General features: G+C 44.2%; 1 protein-coding gene across 1 annotated transcript in view; it reads right to left on the bottom strand.

Annotated features, from left to right (window-relative positions):
- Positions 1-221: 221 nt before the first annotated feature.
- The window catches only part of LOC135541242 (semaphorin-3D-like), a 136,395-nt gene continuing 117,736 nt past the window's right edge, over positions 222-18,880 (bottom strand). Inside the window, exons 15-20 of the mRNA XM_064967342.1 lie at positions 12,423-12,511; positions 10,095-10,136; positions 8,210-8,367; positions 5,920-5,984; positions 3,978-4,111; positions 222-1,956 (exon numbers count right to left, since the gene is read on the bottom strand). Of these exons, the coding sequence (XP_064823414.1) occupies positions 1,498-1,956; positions 3,978-4,111; positions 5,920-5,984; positions 8,210-8,367; positions 10,095-10,136; positions 12,423-12,511 (947 nt within the window). The 3' untranslated portion in view covers positions 222-1,497. The remainder of the gene's footprint in view (positions 1,957-3,977; positions 4,112-5,919; positions 5,985-8,209; positions 8,368-10,094; positions 10,137-12,422; positions 12,512-18,880) is intronic.

The following is an 18,880-nucleotide window of genomic DNA, read 5'->3' on the forward strand; positions in this document are numbered from 1 at the left end:
TTTGTAGAACCCTTTTTGGAACGAGATAGAACCCTTTTGGGTTCCAGGGTAGAACCCTTTTGGGTTCCATGGTTCCATGTTCTACAAAGGGTTCTCCTATGGGGATAGCCAAATAACCATTTTAGGTTTTAGATAAGAGTGTACAGTATGAATAGATTACCTGTACGGTTTCTATTTCTGAGTTTGGATTAACAAGTGAAAACCAAACACACACAAAAGTATCTACCAAATGCTTTACATTGAAAGATTTGTCTTAATAAAAATAATAGTTTTGTGTTTGAAAAAACTAAGTCAAGGTAGATACAGTCCATAACGCAGGTGAGTAACCCTACAATACATTTTCAATGTATATGCTGTACATTGCATTACATACTCTACATACAGCATATTTCAATGCTGTTATGACAATATGGTAAGTGCAAATATGTTAACATGTATTGCTGAGGGGGTCTGAAGACATAGAATGGGACACTGAGGAAGATGGAAGGGACCAACCACATCACACTGTCCACAGCTCTGTCTAACACACTGACTGTACAACCACCACTGTGGTTGTAGTTCCGGGACAACTGTTGTTGTAGTTCTTGGAGACCTGTGGTTGTAGTTCTGGGACAACTGTGGTTGTAGTTCTTGGAGACCTGTGGTTGTAGTTCTGGGACACCTGTGGTTGTAGTTCTTGGAGACCTGTGGGTGTAGTTCTGGGACAACTGTGGTTGTAGTTCTTGGAGACCTGTGGGTGTAGTTCTGGGACAACTGTGGTTGTAGTTCTTGGAGACCTGTGGTTGTAGTTCTTGGAGACCTGTGGTTGTAGTTCTTGGAGACCTGTGGTTGTAGTTCTTGGAGACCTGTGGTTGTAGGTCTGGGACAACTGTGGTTGTAGTTCTGGGACAACTGTGGTTGTAGGTCTGGGACAACTGTGGTTGTAGTTCTGGGACAACTGTGGTTGTAGGTCTGGGACAACTGTGGTTGTAGGTCTGGGACAACTGTGGTTGTAGTTCTGGGACAACTGTGGTTGTAGGTCTGGGACAACTGTGGTTGTAGGTCTGGGACAGTGTTTTTCCTCTCGACATGTGTGACGGAGAACGGTCCGGCCTGCTTTTTATTCAGAAAACAAACCTACCAGTCCAGAGAGCAATAATAGACTTTAACGGGTCGGTCCGGGTACAAACATAATGATAACGATCCTGTCTACACAGAATACAGAATACAGGAGGAATATACATCCAGAACAGCTATATCAAAATGATACTTTTATGGACAAAAAGGTTGACTGACTGATAATAATATTAAGCATATCTGTTCAAAGCAAAGGGTCTGCTCATGTGCAACGCCACCACTGAGGTCTTGTTGTATACATTCCCTTCGTCTCCAGAGCTACATCTACATCAGCCCCCTATCCCCTTTAAAGTGCACTACTTTAGGCTTATGGACCCTGGTCCCAAGCAGTGCACTCTATAGGAACTAGGGTGACATTTCTGTCCCATCCCCGTCCGTAGGTCATTGTATTGTGATGTCCTCGGTGGACTCGTGCCGTCTCACTCGGGCCTTGCGGCTGTCCACCTGGGTCTGTTTCCACTTGAGCTGACGCAGCTTCTGCTGCCTCTTCTTCTCCCGGTGCCACATCTGCTCACAGTACTCGTCCATGCTCATACTAGCTGCGCCCATCATGTGCAGGTCCTTATAATTCCTGAAGAGCTGGGCGTGGCTCTGGGTGTGGCTCCCAGGACCTCCATGACTCCACCTCAGTCCTGCTCCCCCAGCCCCAGGATCAGCTGCCTTGGCCTGGGATGCTGTCATGCTCTGCTGGGGTATGACCTGGAGGTTGTAGCGGGCCAGAACCTGGGAGAAGGAGTGCTCCAGGGTGGTACAGGTGTAGAGGCCAGCGTCCCCTGGCTCCAGCCGCTGCACCAGGAGACCTCGCTTCATGTGCACCATACGATCCTCGCTCTGGAGCATCTGAACAAGGAGGGCAAGACAAGAAAAGGTTGATTATTAGATGAATATTAGTCAATATTAGCTTCCAGCCGATTGGCGACAGATTTTCATGTGGATATTCTAAACTCTGCAGATGGAAAACATCTACATTTTCCCACCAGTGGTATTTTTCTACCAAAGAGAGTTCTTGCAGACAAAAGTCAGTGCGTTGACGACGTCAAGGACATCACAAACATTGTATTTTCCGCTCAAGTTTTCATGTAACAAATAAACATCTAAAAAAGGTTTCCAAGGTTCAATGTGTTTCCATTTCATTTTCCACTCTTACCGATAATTTAGTCACAAAAATATGTTGCGTTAAATAGTAAATGTGCCTACATTGGTATTTGTCAGGATTTGGCCAGGGTTGTTCCGGGTTTTGGTCACTAGATGCCCCCATTGTGCTTTTTGACCTTATGTTTTTTCCCTTGATTCCCATTATTATTTGCACCTGTGCCTCATTTCCCCTGATTGCATTTAAACCCTTAGTTTCCCTCAGTTCTGTGCTCTGTGTTTGTATGTTAGCACCCAGCCCTAGTGTTCTGTGTATTCTTGTCGATTCCGGTGGACGCTCTTGTGGAATTCTGTTTTTTTGTTTTTTGAGTATCTCTTGAGGCTTTTTTGTGCTATACCTACCACCTTTTGGATTTGCCATTTTGTATTGAAGGACTTCTCCTTTTTACTTTATTAAATACACCGTCTTAAGTACTGCTGTGTCTGCCTCATCTTCTGGGTTCTGCTGACTATTCGTGGCTCAGTTGGTTAAGTGACTGTTTCTCACTCCGGTGACCCAGGTTCGTAACCGGGTCCTGACAGTATTGTCACGTGTGCTCTAGCCAACAGCTCGCAGATAGAGCACGGGTAGACTGTGTGGGTAGGCTTGTCTACATGATGAGATTATTATGGATATGTGTATTTGTCAGTCGGCAGTCAAGCATTGATTGTCACGTCACCAGAATAAGACCCGTGATACGGATTGGAAAGGAGCATTGAAGGTCACTGTGCATTTTAAAAACACCCTGTGAAGTTCATCATAACTTATTTCACCTGTAGCCTAATAAACTGCATGGTTTCCTGACGTGTCGTATAGAGGGAGGACCACACAACATGTCATGGCTTGACTCCAAGTTTACTTCCACCACCATTTCTCTCATTATTTTACAGACAGAAAAATATTCCACCATGTCAAACGAACAAAGGATCTGTTGGCACCTTCCTAACACCTTCCTAATATTGAGATCCATCCCCCTTTTTGTCCTCAGAACAGCCTCAATTCGTCGAGGGGCATGAACTCTTCAAGGTGTCGAAAACATTCCACGGGGATGCTGGCCCATATTGACTCCGGTGCAGTTCTTGACTCACTCAAAACCACAGTTGTGTCAAGTTGGCTGGATGTCCTTTGGGTGGTGGACCATTCTTGATACACACGGGAAACTGTTGAGTGTGAAAAACCCAGCAACCCAGCAGGGTAGCAGTTCTTGACACAAACCAGTGCGCCTGCTCAAAGGCATTTAAATATTTTCTCTTGCCCATTCACCGTCTGAATGGCACACATACACAATGAATGTCTCAAGGCTTAAAAATCCTTCTTTAACCTGTCTCCTCCCCTTCGTATACATTGATTTGAAGTGTATTTAACAAGAGACATCAATAAGGGATCATAGCTTTCACCTAGTTAATTTATGTCATGGAAAGAGCAGGTGTTCCTAATGTTTTGTATACTCAGTGTATAAGCTTGCACTGAAACTACCTGTCTCCATCACAGCTGTCGTAAAATTACAATAGAATCATACGTTATGACTTTACTCGCGTAAAAACTGTGGATGGAAACGTGGTTAATGATTCGGTTAAAAAAGGAGTGATCAATACATGTGTGTTGTATTGTTCTAATGTTCGGTACAGATGATGAGTTGATGAAGATGATCAGTTTGTGTGTTAGGTCCCAGGCCTTAGTTAGCATAAAGTTAACAAAGAGCTAACATGGAGAGATGTCCGTCTCTCACCTCTCTGCTGGTGTGAACCTGTGGTGGCTGTACTGTCCACTTGACTGTAGCTAGCTGGGACCTGGGTACACACTCTAGGAAGGTTGAGTTACTCTCCACTCCGTATACCGTCTTCACCTCCACCGACTCAGAACCTGCAAAAGAACAGGACGATGAGAGTTTTGTTGTACAGATGTAGGATCTTAATTTGAGCCAGTTTGCCACAGAAGAAAAAATAATCTTGCAGCAACAGGAAATGTGACTATGTGTATTATAATAAATGTATAATTTTGTAGGGTTTGATAAAAAATGTTGTAAGGGAAAATCAAGCTTGACAATTCTAAGTAGAAATGACAAACTTCGAGAAGCCTTTTTAAATCTAAAATACACTACAATATTTAGTTCTCCTGCCTTAAGGTGATCAAATGAAGATCCTCTTGCTGTAGCCACATTCATAATAGTCTCTGTACATGATTTGAGTTCCAAGATGACATTTGTAAAGTGGCTCTGGATGAGAGTGTCTGCTAAATGACTGAAATGTAAAATGCTAAAAGAGCCGGAGGTGTAGATTTGTCTTGATGCAATGGGATGTGTAGATTTGTCTTGATACAACGGGATGTGTAGATTTGTCTTGATACCGCGGGATGTGTAGATTTGTCTTGATACCACGGGATGTGTAGATTTGTCTTGATACTACGGGATGTGTAGATTTGTCTTGACACAAAGGGATGTGTAGATTTGTCTTGATACCGCGGGATGTGTAGATTTGTCTTGATACCACGGGATGTGTACATTTGTCTTGATACTACGGGATGTGTAGATTTGTCTTGACACAACGGGATGTGTAGATTTGTCTTGATACAACCTGATGTGTAGATTTGTCTTGATACAACCTGATGTGTAGATTTGTCTTGATACTACGGGATGTGTAGATTTGTCTTGATACAACGGGATGTGTAGATTTGTCTTGATACAACGGGATGTGTAGATTTGTCTTGACACAACGGGATGTGTAGATTTGTCTTGACACTACGGGATGTGTAGATTTGTCTTGACACTACGGGATGTGTAGATTTGTCTTGACACTACGGGATGTGTAGATTTGTCTTGACACTACGGGATGTGTAGATTTGTCTTGATACTACGGGATGTGTAGATTTGTCTTGATACCACGGGATGTGTAGATTTGTCTTGACACAACGGGATGTGTAGATTTGTCTTGACACTATGGGATGTGTAGATTTGTCTTGACACTACGGGATGTGTAGATTTGTCTTGACACTACGGGATGTGTAGATTTGTCTTGACACTACGGGATGTGTAGATTTGTCTTGATACTACGGGATGTGTAATTCAAATCATTTCGAATTTGGGAAGGGGAGGGGGCAACTGCAACTGACTCAACGAATATACCGTATCATGAGCTAAGATGAAGCGCTAAATTCATTTTTTTTTTTACATTTAACTATGCAAGTCAGTTAAGAAGAAATTCTTATTTTACAATGACGGCCTAGGAGCCATTGGGTTACCTGCCTTGTTCAGGGGCAGAACGACAGATATTTACCTTGTCAGTTCTGGGATTCAAGCCAGCAACCTTTCGGTTACTGGCCCAACACTCTAACCACTAGGCTGCCTTCCACCCCTAGTTACATCAGACATGGTCATAGGAGCCTAGTGAACTGAGATGAGTCACATCAGGCATGGTCATAGGAGCCTAGTGAACTGAGGTTGACTGCCACTGCCACTTAGTGCAAACCAATATACTGTATTATGAGCTAAGTTAATATTAGTTAAGTTACCTAGTGAACTGAGGCTGGCTGCAACCAGAGACATACAGTACATACCATAGACAGACATAGAAACATTTAGTGTTCATTTCTGTAACTTGTCCTATATCGCAACACTGGCTCATTGTAGCCCCGTACACACACACACACACACACACACACACACACACACACACCGTCTTCTGCGTCGTAACACTGGCTCATCGGATCCCCGTGTTTCACATCCTGGCGCCGGGCTCGCCTGAGGAGATGAGATAGCAGACAGTCTGGGTGTCGTAATCATGTCATAACTCTGACTGTGGCAGTAAGTTTGTTTGTTAATTTGTTTGGTACCCCCTTAGCTGTTGATATAGCAACAGCAACTCTTCCCGGGCTTCACAAACAAAAAAATACAACACAACATTATACAACACGATACAATACAATACAACACAATACAACATGATACAACACAACACAATACAACACAATACAACACAACATGATACAACACAACATGATACAACACAACATGATACAATACAACACGATACAACACAATACAATACAATACAACACAATACAACATGATACAATACAACATGATACAACCCAACATGATACAACCCAACATGATACAATACAACACGATACAATTCAACACAATACAACATGATACAATACAACATGATACAACCCAACATGATACAATACAACATGATACAATACAACATGATACAACGCAATACAACATGATACAACACAACACGATACAACATGATACAATATGACACAATACAAGATGATACAATACAACATGATACAATACAACATGATACAACACAATACAACATGATACAACACAATACAAAATGAGACAAGACAGCATGATACAAAACAACACAATACAACACAGCATGATACAATACAACATGATACAACACAATACAACATGATACAACACAGCATGATACAATACAACATGATACAACACAATACAACATGATACAACACAGCATGATACAACACAACATGATACAACACAATACAACATGATACAACACAGCATGATATAACACAACACGATACAACACAGCATGATAAAATACAACATGATACAATACAAAATGATACAATACAACACAACATGATACAACACAACATGATACAACACAACATGATACAATACAATACAACACAACATGATACAACACAATACAATACAACACAACATGATACAATACAATACAACATGATACAACACAATACAACATGATACAACACAGCATGATACAATACAACATGATACAACACAATACAACATGATACAACACAGCATGATACAACACAACATGATACAACACAATACAACATGATACAACACAGCATGATACAACACAACATGATACAACACAATACAGCATGATACAACACAGCATGATACAACACAGCATGATACAACACAGCATGATACAACACGATATAACACAGCATGATACAACACAATACAATACAATACAACACAGTACAACATGATACAATACAACATGATATAATACAACATGATACAACGCAATACAACATGATACAACTTGATACAATACAACATGATACAACATGATACAATACAACATGATACAACACAGCATGATACAACACAACATGATACAACACAATACAGCATGATACAACACAGCATGATACAACACAGCATGATACAACACAGCATGATACAACACGATATAACACAGCATGATACAACACAATACAATACAATACAACACAATACAACATGATACAATACAACATGATATAATACAACATGATACAACGCAATACAACATGATACAACTTGATACAATACAACATGATACAACATGATACAATACAACATGATACAACACAACACGATACAACACAATACAACACACCACAATACAACATGATACAACACAACATGATACAACACAACACGATACAACACAACACGATACAACACAGCATGATACAACACAGCATGATACAACACAACATGATACAACACAACATGATACAACACAACATGATACAACACAACACAACATGATACAACACAACATGATACAACACAACACGATACAACACAACACGATACAACACAACACGATACAACACGATACAACACAACATGATACAACACAACATGATACAACACAATACAATACAACATGATACAATACAATACAACATGATACAACACAATACAATACAATACAATACAATACAATACAACACAGCGGTACTTTATTATACATATGTTACAACATAAATTTCTATTTTATTGTCAAACACAGTAATAAGATAATAGCAAGACTCTTAAATGTTAGATGTTATTGTTATGTTAAATTGTATGTTTGATGTTATTGGTTTTCTACTATAATAATAAAAAGATTGGATGTGGAGATCAAAATTGCTGTGTTGGCCTTTTAAACTAAGTAGAGTAGTTACCTCTTGTTGCTGGGGAAGTATCGGTTGCATGTGTTGCCGTCCCAGGCACAGTAAGGGTCTCTGGCCAGACAGCAGTCAGCACAGTCTCTACCATACAGCTCACACCTCTGCAATGGTAACTGGACCACTCCCTCATCACTGCTCACGTACACCTGTTGCTGTAGACACACAAACAGGGGAGAGGATTTAACTAAATTGAATGTACTTTTAATTAATGTAATTGATTCCTATTGAATTATATTGAATTGTCACAGTGCTGCTAAAAGTGCCACAGTAAAGATCCTCCTCTCCACCCTCTCAGGGCTGGGTGTCACAGGCTCTGCCTCCTCTCCACCCTCTCAGGGCTGGGTGTCACAGGCTCTGCCTCCTCTCCACCCTCTCAGGGCTGGGTGTCACAGGCTCTGCCTCCTCTCAACCCTCTCAGGGCTGGGTGTCACAGGCTCTGCCTCCTCTCAACCTTCTCAGGGCTGGGTGTCACAGGCTCTGCCTCCTCTCAACCCTCTCGGGGCTGGGTGTCACAGGCTCTGCCTCCTCTCCACCCTCTCGGGGCTGGGCATCTCAGGCTCTTCCTCCCAGGGAAGACCTGCCTGCTCAAAGACCTCTCCATCAGGTTGACAACTCCACGGTGTCCCCCTCCCAGAGTGCTAAGAACCTTGGAGTCCCTGCCCATCTTCTCCCTGACGCTAGAACAGCAGAGTCCCTGTCCATCTTCTCCCTGAAGCTAGGACAGCAGAGTCCCTGCCCATCTTCCCCCTGATGCTAGGACAGCAGAGTCCATGTCCATCTTCCCCCTGAAGCTAGGACAGCAGAGTCCCTGCCCATCTTCTCCCTGACGCGAGGACAGCAGAGTCCCTGTCCATCTTCCCGAAAACATCTGAAACCCGACCTCTTCAAAGAGTATCTACCCCCAAGCCATTAGACTGCTGAGTATTTAATCAAATGACCCAGACTGGTTCATTTGACACCCCGCCCCTTTGTTTTACAGTGCTGCTTCTCTTTTGTTATTATCTATGAATAGTCACTTTACCCCTACCTACTGTACATGCACAAATTACCTTAACTAACCAGTAACCCCCTGCCGTATATAGCCTCATTATTGGGGCGGCAGGGTAGCCTAGTGGTTAGGCTACCCTGGACCAGTTAACCCACTGTTCCTAGACCAGTTAACCCACTGTTCCTAGACCAGTTAACCCACTGTTCCTAGACCAGTTAACCCACTGTTCCTAGGCAGTCATTGAAAATAAGAATTTGTTCTTTAACTGACTTGCCTTGATAAATAAAGGTAAAATAAATAATTGATATTTTATTGTATTACCTTTTTAGTATTTATATTTTTTTTACTTTATTTAGTAAATATATTCTAACTATATTTTTGAACTGCGTTGTTGGTTAAGGGTTTGTAAAGTAAGCATTTATCGGCGCATGTGACCAAAAAAATGAATGTGATTTGATGTATTTAAAACATTTACACATAGAATCTGGATGTGATTCCCAACGTACTCTGAGAAGAGTCTACTGCTGGAGAAGCTATGAGTAAACAGTTCCTATACGCAAATCAATCATCTATTTGTTTGTAATCATTACTGGAACGGTATGTTACTGCTACATTTACTATTAACTGAGGATGACCACCCACACACACGTACTCACACACACATGCGCGTACACTCACACACACACGCGCGTACACACACACACACACACGCGGACACACACATACACATACGCGGACACACACATACACACACGCGGACACACACGTACACACACACACTCACACACACACGTACACACACGTGCACACACATACGCATACACACACACACACGGACACAAACGCACGTGCACACACACACACACACACACTCGCACACAGCAGACTTACCCTTTTGGTAGACAGCTCCATGTTAAGGATGGGGGCCTGAGTCTGCAGGATCAGAACACAATGGTTTAACACACAGGTCGACATCACACAAGACAATCTTTTGTGTGTGTGTGTGTGTGTGTGTGTGTGTGTGTGTGTGTGTGTGTGTGTGTGTGTGTGTGTGTGTGTGTGTGTGTGTGTGTGTGTGTGTGTGTGTGTGTGCACGTGTGTGTGTGTGTGTGTGTGTGTGTACGCATGTGTCCACGCGCGCGCGCGTGTGTGTTTGTGTGTGTGTGTTCTGCTCTAGAGAATCCACATACCAAGGCTCACCATTACCAACATCATCTCAGAGGTTCATTTAAACATGGTGTCATTGGGAGTCAGTGACCCCTGACAGTCCAAGTGAGCTGCATCCTATTCAGATAGCCTTTAGAAGGATGGGGACGATAACCTTGCTATCAAATGTCTCCTCACATACACACATTCTCTTAGCTAGCTAGCTAACTCTCTGCCAGGCGCAGGCCACACACACTCACGCACACACACACATTCTCTTAGCTAGCTAGCTAACTCTAACACACGCACCGAGACACACGCACACATGCGCAGACACACACACAAACACGCTGACACACACACACATGGACCTCAGTTCTTCCCTCAGGAAGACTCATTGCCACTCTCAAACTCTGTGTATTAACCCCAACACAGTCTAATGAGCTATGTGGTTAACATCCTACCCAAGGCCTGACACTGCCAGGTCATATCGAAGTCAACCCTCCCCCTAAAACCCTCCCATGTTAAACCCAATGATGTCATGTATAAGTATGTTTGTGGTTCAACCCAAAGAGGACACGGTCAGGTTTTGTGTCTAAGTCGGAGCACATATTCACAAAGATCAGGTCCCCGTGTCCATAGGATCTTATTCATTACGAAAGGCAAAAAACTGATTCCTGGATCAACGTCTCCTACTCTGAGAGTCTGACTGTGAACACTGGCCCTGACATTCATCCTCTTGTTTGTTAAGATTATGCAGCTTAACTCCAATAAATACGCACGGCCATCTTGTCCTATGTTGTTGTTGTTCCACACATCGCTCCCTGTTCTCGTCTTCCCTAATAGGAGATAGTCTGTCTATTTATTTGGGAGACCCTGGGAAAAAAATGGGTCTGTATCTGTTTTTCCTCTTAGGGGGTTAGTTAGTTATTTTGGTCAAGTATGTGATTGCCCCAATGGAAACAACAGTCAGTGCTGATCTCAGAACAGATGACACGGCAGGCAGGTCATCTCCTTTCCCCGAGGCCTTATCTCCATGCCCCCAGGCCTTAATGCCTAGCTCCTAGGCTTTATCTCCTAGCCCCTAGGCATTATCTCCTAGTCCCTACCCCTAGGCCTTATCTCCTAGTCCCTACCCCTAGACCTTATCTCCTAGTCTCTACCTCTAGGCCTTATCCTCTATCCCTTATCTCCTAATCCCTAGGCTGCATCTCCTAGTACCTACCCCTAGGCCTTATCTCCTAGTCCCCAGGCCTTATCTCCTAGTCCCTAGGCCTTATCTCCTAGTCCCTACCCCTAGGCCTTATCTCCTAGCCCCTAGGCCTTATCTCCTAGTCCCTACCCATAGGCCTTATCTCCTAGTCCTTACTCCTAGGAACTCCTGTAGATCTGAGAGAATTTGATTGGCATACTGTGGTGGAATTTCCTATTAGTCTGCCAATCAAATTGCTAGCAGTCTATAATTCCAACATATTCTATCAGAGGACAAGGTGGAGCTACTATTACCTATTAATTTCTGTCAGATCTACATGTACTTCCTGTGAGGTACAGTAATGTTTCTGGACTGGGCCTATTTCTGATGTACTTCCTGTGAGGTACAGTAAATGTTTCTGGACTGGGCCTATTTCTGATGTACTTCCTGTGAGGTACAGTAAATGTTTCTGGACTGGGCCTATTTCAGATGTACTTCCTGTGAGGTACAGTAAATGTTTCTGGACTGGGCCTATTTCAGATGTACTTCCTGTGAGGTACAGTAAATGTTTCTGGACTGGGCCTATTTCAGATGTACTTTCTATTCCTCCTGAAGTTGAAACTTTAGCAGTTTAATCGTCTGAGTTGGTAAAAGGGTTGGGGGTCAATTCCATTTCAATTCAAGTCAATTCATAAAATAAACCACATTCAAAATCTACATATTCTTTATTGAAAAGGATTGAAGAAGATTGGAATTGTAATTTCAGTGTCCTTCCTGAATTGAGAGGTATTGAAATGGAATGAATTGACCCCAACCATGGTTGGTAGTAGAACACATCAGAGAAGATGTTATGGTTGATTAAACCCTAGCAGGTATCTCACCTGAAATACGATCAGCTCCTCCAGAATGATCTCCTCAGTCTCCCAGTTGTCTTTGGGGACAGACACCACTTTCAGCACCTTGCCATCATCTGAAGAGGAGGGAGAAAAGCAGGAAGTAACTGAGCGACAGGTGTGTATATGATTTTCCTACGCAGGTAACAACAACCAATGACACTCGATGTCTTATACAGCAAGTTACCTTCAAATGAAAATGGTGGGTTAAAAGCCCCTATGTCATAGCAACCACCCTGTCATAGCAACCACCCTGTCATAGCAACCACCCTGTCATAGCAACCACTCTGTCATAGCAACCACCCTGTCTGACCAACCTGCCTGACTGACGAACCACCCTGCCTGACCAACCTGCCTGCCTGACCAACCTGCCTGCCTGACTAACCACCCTGCCTGACGAACCACCCTGCCTGACCAACCTGCCTGACTGACTAACCACCCTGCCTAACCAACCACCCTGCCTGACCAACCTGCCTGCCTGAACAACCACCCGGCCTGACTAACCACCCGGCCTGACTAACCACCCGGCCTGACTAACCACCCGGCCTGACTAACCACCCGGCCTGACTAACCACCCTGCCTGACGAACCACCCTGCCTGACCACCCTGCCTGCCTGAACAACCACTCCTCCTGACTGTGTGTGTCATGCATTGATGCTGTGGTGCGATCGTTACTTAGTAGCATTGTCTGGTGCGTGTATGTGTGTACATGTGTGTACATGTTTTCTAAGTTAAGTTGTGTGTGTCGGCCCAAACTAAACTCATTAACAGGGATAACACGGTAGTGTGTGATCTCTGACTTTAAAATATTTAACCTCAATGGGTGACCAGAGGTCATAGCAACGTTCCCACTAAGAGGAGAGCCTTCAGACAGAGAGAGCTCAGCTATCTACCTCAGCTTGATGAATGACTCCGTGTCTAGATGCTAATGCTACTAAATCCCAGGATTCCATTCATCTCGCCAGACATTCGCTTGCCTTGATTAGCCACACTCTTAACACGGACACGATTCACTGTGAATTCATTCAAAGTGATGAGAATCTCAATGGAAAATCCTCAAAACTGAAGCCTGTTCTGTTGATCTGATGATTGCCGACCAACAGCAGAGTCTTGACTCTGAGATCCACCAGGGTTCAGGCAGAGAGGATTGAATGTCAGAGTGCAGGGCTATGGAACAGTGATCACACTAAGGTGAGCTGGGCCGTTGGAGCCCAACATGGCCTGGTTCATCAGTCTCAGACGGAGATTAGTTGTTGAGCCACAGGAACGTTCCCACGGTAACCCATTCCCCAGGATAATGGCTCCCCGCCCTGGGACCATCCTGACATTATCGTGAAGAACCAACACTGCCAGTCCTCTCTGTGTGTGTGTGTGTGTGTGTGTGTGTGTGTTTGTGTGTGTGTCTTGGACTTTACCCTATTCTAAGTGAATCATTTTAAGACAGACACCCCTCTGCAAACACACTCTACACACACACTCTGCAAACACACACGCACACACACTCTACACACACACTCTGCACACACACTCTGCACACACACACACATGTTAACTGTATATGTTATGTATGTATATACAGTATATATATATATATATATATATATATATATATACAGCACCAGTCAAACACCAGTCAAACATTTTCTATATTTTTACTATGTTCTACATTGTATAATAATAGTGAAGACATCAAAACTATGAAATAACACATGGAATCATGTACTAACAAAAAAGGGTTAAACAAATCCAAACATATTTTATATTTCAGATTCTTCCAATAGCCAAACTTTGCCTCGATGACAGCTTTGCACACTCTAGGCATTCTCTCAACCAGCTTCATCTGGAATGCTTTTCCTGCAGTCTTGAAGGAGTTCCCACATTTGCTGAGCACTTGTTGGCTGCTTTTCCTTCACTCTGTGGTCCGACTCAACCCCAACCATCTCAATTGGTTTGAGGTCGGGTGATTGTAGAGGCCAGATCATCTGATGCAGCACTCTATCACTCTCCTTCTTGGTCAAATAGCCCTGACACAGTCTGGGGGTGTGTTTTGGGGTCATTGTCCTGTTGAAAAACAAATGATCATTCGACTTTGCCCAAGCCAGATGGATGGCGTATCACTGCAGAATGCTGTGGTAGCCATGCTGGTTAAGTATGCCCTGAATTCTAAATAAATCACAGTGTCACCAGCAAAGCACCCCCACACCATAACACCTCCTCCTCCATGTTTTACTGTGGCACAGAGATTGGAACCAAAAATCTCAAATTTGAACTCCAGACCGACCAATGGACAAATTTCCACTGGTCTAATGTCCATTCCTCATGTTTCTTGGCCCAAGCAAGTCTCTTCTTCTCATTGGTGTCCTTTAGTAGTGGTTTCTTTACAGAAATTCAACCATGAAGGTCTGATTCACACATTCTCCTCTGAACAGTTGATGTTGAGATGTGTCTGTTACTTGAACTCTGTGAAGCATTTATTTGGGCAGAAATCTCGGAGGCTGGTAACTCTAATGAACTTATCCTCTGCAGCAGAGGTCGTGCTGGGTCTTCCTTTCCTGTAGCGGTCTTCATGAGAACCAGTTTCATCAAAGTGCTTGATGGTTTTTGCGACTGTTGAAGAAACTTTCAAAGTTCTTGAAATGTTCCGTATTGACTGACCTTCATGTCTTAAAGTAACGATGGACTGTCGTTTCTCTTTGCTTATTTGAGCTTTTCTTGCCATAATATGGACTTGGTCTTTTACCAAATAGGGCTATCTTCTGTTTACCCCCCTACCTTGTCACAGCACAACTGATAGGCTCAAATGCATTAAGAAGGAAAGAAATTGTCCAAATTAACTTTTAAGAAAGCACACCTTCTTAATTGAAATGCATTCCAGGTGACTACCTTATGAAGCTGGTTGAGAGAATGCCAAGAATGTGCAAAGCTTTCATCAAGGCAAAGGGTTGCTATTTGAATAATCTCAAATATAAAATATATTTATTTGTTACTTATTTATTTGTTTTATTTGTTGCTTTTTTTTGTTACAACATGATTCCATGTGTCATTTCATAGTTTTGAAGTCTTCGCTGTTATTCTACAATATAGAAAAAAGTTAAAATAATGAAAAACCCTTGAATGAGTCGGTGTGTCCAAACTTTTGACTGCTACCGTATGTGTATTATTTTACTGCTCTAGGGATGTAATTATTGTTTCGATAACCTTATTTACTATTATGTATTGATTTCACTCTTTATGCAGAGAACATCAGAAGAAGAATGAATTATTGTAATGTTTGTTTTTGTATCAAATAATCCCATAAGGGATCAAATCAAATTGCATTTGTCACATGTGTTGAATAAAACCGGTGTAGGAGACCTTACAGTGAATGTCTTACTTACAAGCCTTTAACCAACAATGCAGATCAAGAAAAAGAGTTAAGAAAAGCGAGATGGGTTGCCATCTGACGATTTGTCCCGAAAATACATTTGAATTCATTTTATTAATGAATTCACACCCTCTACACACACAGCTCCCCACACACAGCTCTACACACACAGCTCTCCACACACAGCTCTCCACACACAGCTCTCCACACACAGCTCTCCACACACAGCTCTCCACACACCCTCTCCACACACCCTCTACACACACAGCTCTACACACACAGCTCTCCACACACAGCTCTCCACACACAGCTCTCCACACACAGCTCTCCACACACCCTCTACACACACAGCTCTCCACACACCCTCTACACACACAGCTCTCCACACACATCTCTCCACACACACTCTCCACACACACTCTCCACACACACTCTCCACACACACTCTCCACACACAGCTCTCCACACACAGCTCTCCACACACAGCTCTCCACACACAGCTCTCCACTCTGTGCGCTGAGGACAAAGCTAACAGCTCCTAGAGGTGACAGGGACTGGGTGAAGGAACCCGGTAGTGTCAGGGTGTAACAGTTGCTAGTGCATCTCAGGGTGCCACTATTAAATCCTCACATTTTTTCTAACTCACTGTGGCAAAGAAGGGGGTCGAGTGGTAAATGGCAGATATGTGAGAGCAGAACTAATAAACGGGCTCTGCCCGATCACTAAAATGGCCACCCCTGTCAGAACTACAGATCACAAAATGGCCGACCACCAAAACTACAAGTCCCAGAAGCAAGGGGAACCCTCAGAAGGTGGAGCCAACCCACAGATAAAGGGTCAAGAAAAACCAGGAAGAGAAGAAGAGAGTGCTGGAAGGATCTATGAACAATAGAGAAAGAGACAATAGAGATTGGCTGGATTTACCGTGTATGAGCTGGACTGTTTTGGACTTACCTGTTGGCGTTTGGACCTGGACCTACCGAGAACCCGATTCGTGTACCGAACCCTGCTATCCTTGACCTCGCCTACGGCCTGGGTGGACCAGGACGGAGAAACAAACACACAGGTACTGTCCTGTTCGAAAGAACTCTCATTCTTGGGTGATTTGGTGACAGTTTACCACTTAGTTTGTGACAAACGCTCCTAACCTTGAAGAGGTTTGCCACACTCACATAGGGTCTGTTTATTAACCTGTTTCTCCAGGGTACTACAGGGCTACCAAGGAACTGCTATACCATGTAGCCTGGAGAGTGAGCAAACTCTCTTTACAATCGTGTTGTGTGTGTAGTGAAGATGTGTTGTTTTGGTTTGATTCTGGTTTGTTTTTGGTTGCTTGTAACCGATGGTGACCAGCCAGCATAAAGTAGACCTTCCCAAAACCATTATGATCTTACTGAGAGTAAATGGACTGACCTATTAGTCTCAGTCCTCCTCTCTCCCCAGCCGCACCTTCTCCCTGTACCCTTCGTAGGGTGTTGGGAACACTGTTCACTACTACACTACACCCCAGCCCCACCTTCTCCCTGTACCCTTCGTAGGGTGTTGGGAACACTGTTCACTACAACACTACACCCCAGCCCCACCTTCTCCCTGTACCCTTCGTATGGTGTTGGGAACACTGTTCACTACTACACTACACCCCAGCCGCACCTTCAACCTGTACCCTTCGTAGGGTGTTGGGAACACTGTTCATTCCTACACTACACCCCAGCCACACTGTCTCCCTGTACCCTTCGTAGGGTGTTGGGAACACTGTTCATTCCTACACTACACCCCAGCCACACCTTCTCCCTGTACCCTTCGTAGGGTGTTGGGAACACTGTTCATTCCTACACTACACCCCAGCCACACTGTCTCCCTGTACCCTTCGTAGGGTGTTGGGAACACTGTTCATTCCTACACTACACCCCAGCCACACTGTCTCCCTGTACCCTTCGTAGGGTGTTGGGAACACTGTTCACTACTACACTACACCCCAGCTCCACCTTCTCCCTGTACCCTTCGTAGGGTGTTGGGAACACTGTTCATTCCTACACTACACCCCAGCCACACTGTCTCCCTGTACCCTTCGTAGGGTGTTGGGAACACTGTTCATTCCTACACTACACCCCAGCCACACCTTCTCCCTGTACCCTTCGTAGGGTGTTGGGAACACTGTTCATTCCTACACTACACCCCAGCCACACTGTCTCCCTGTACCCTTCGTAGGGTGTTGGGAACACTGTTCATTCCTACACTACACCCCAGCCACACTGTCTCCCTGTACCCTTCGTAGGGTGTTGGGAACACTGTTCACTACTACACTACACCCCAGCTCCACCTTCTCCCTGTACCCTTCGTAGGGTGTTGGGAACACTGTTCATTCCTACACTACACCCCAGCCACACTGTCTCCCTGTACCCTTCGTAGGGTGTTGGGAACACTGTTCATTCCTACACTACACCCCAGCCACACTGTCTCCCTGTACCCTTCGTAGGGTGTTGGGAACACTGTTCACTACTACACTACACCCCAGCTCCACCTTCTCCCTGTACCCTTCGTAGGGTGTTGGGAACACTGTTCATTCCTACACTACACCCCAGCCACACCTTCTCCCTGTACCCTTCGTAGGGTGTTGGGAACACTGTTCATTCCTACACTACACCCCAGCCACACTGTCTCCCTGTACCCTTCGTAGGGTGTTGGGAACACTGTTCATTCCTACACTACACCCCAGCCACACTGTCTCCCTGTACCCTTCGTAGGGTGTTGGGAACACTGTTCACTACTACACTACACCCCAGCTCCACCTTCTCCCTGTACCCTTCGTAGGGTGTTGGGAACACTGTTCATTCCTACACTACACCCCAGCCACACTGTCTCCCTGTACCCTTCGTATGGTGTTGGGAACACTGTTCACTACTACACTACACCCCAGCCACACTGTCTCCCTGTACCCTTCGTAGGGTGTTGGGAACACTGTTCACTACTACACTACACCCCAGCCGCACCTTCTCCCTGTACCCTTCGTAGGGTGTTGGGAACACTGTTCATTCCTACACTACACCCCAGCCACACTGTCTCCCTGTACCCTTCGTATGGT

This window comes from Oncorhynchus masou, chromosome 6, assembly GCF_036934945.1.
Source record: "Oncorhynchus masou masou isolate Uvic2021 chromosome 6, UVic_Omas_1.1, whole genome shotgun sequence".
Classification (NCBI taxonomy): domain Eukaryota; kingdom Metazoa; phylum Chordata; class Actinopteri; order Salmoniformes; family Salmonidae; genus Oncorhynchus; species Oncorhynchus masou.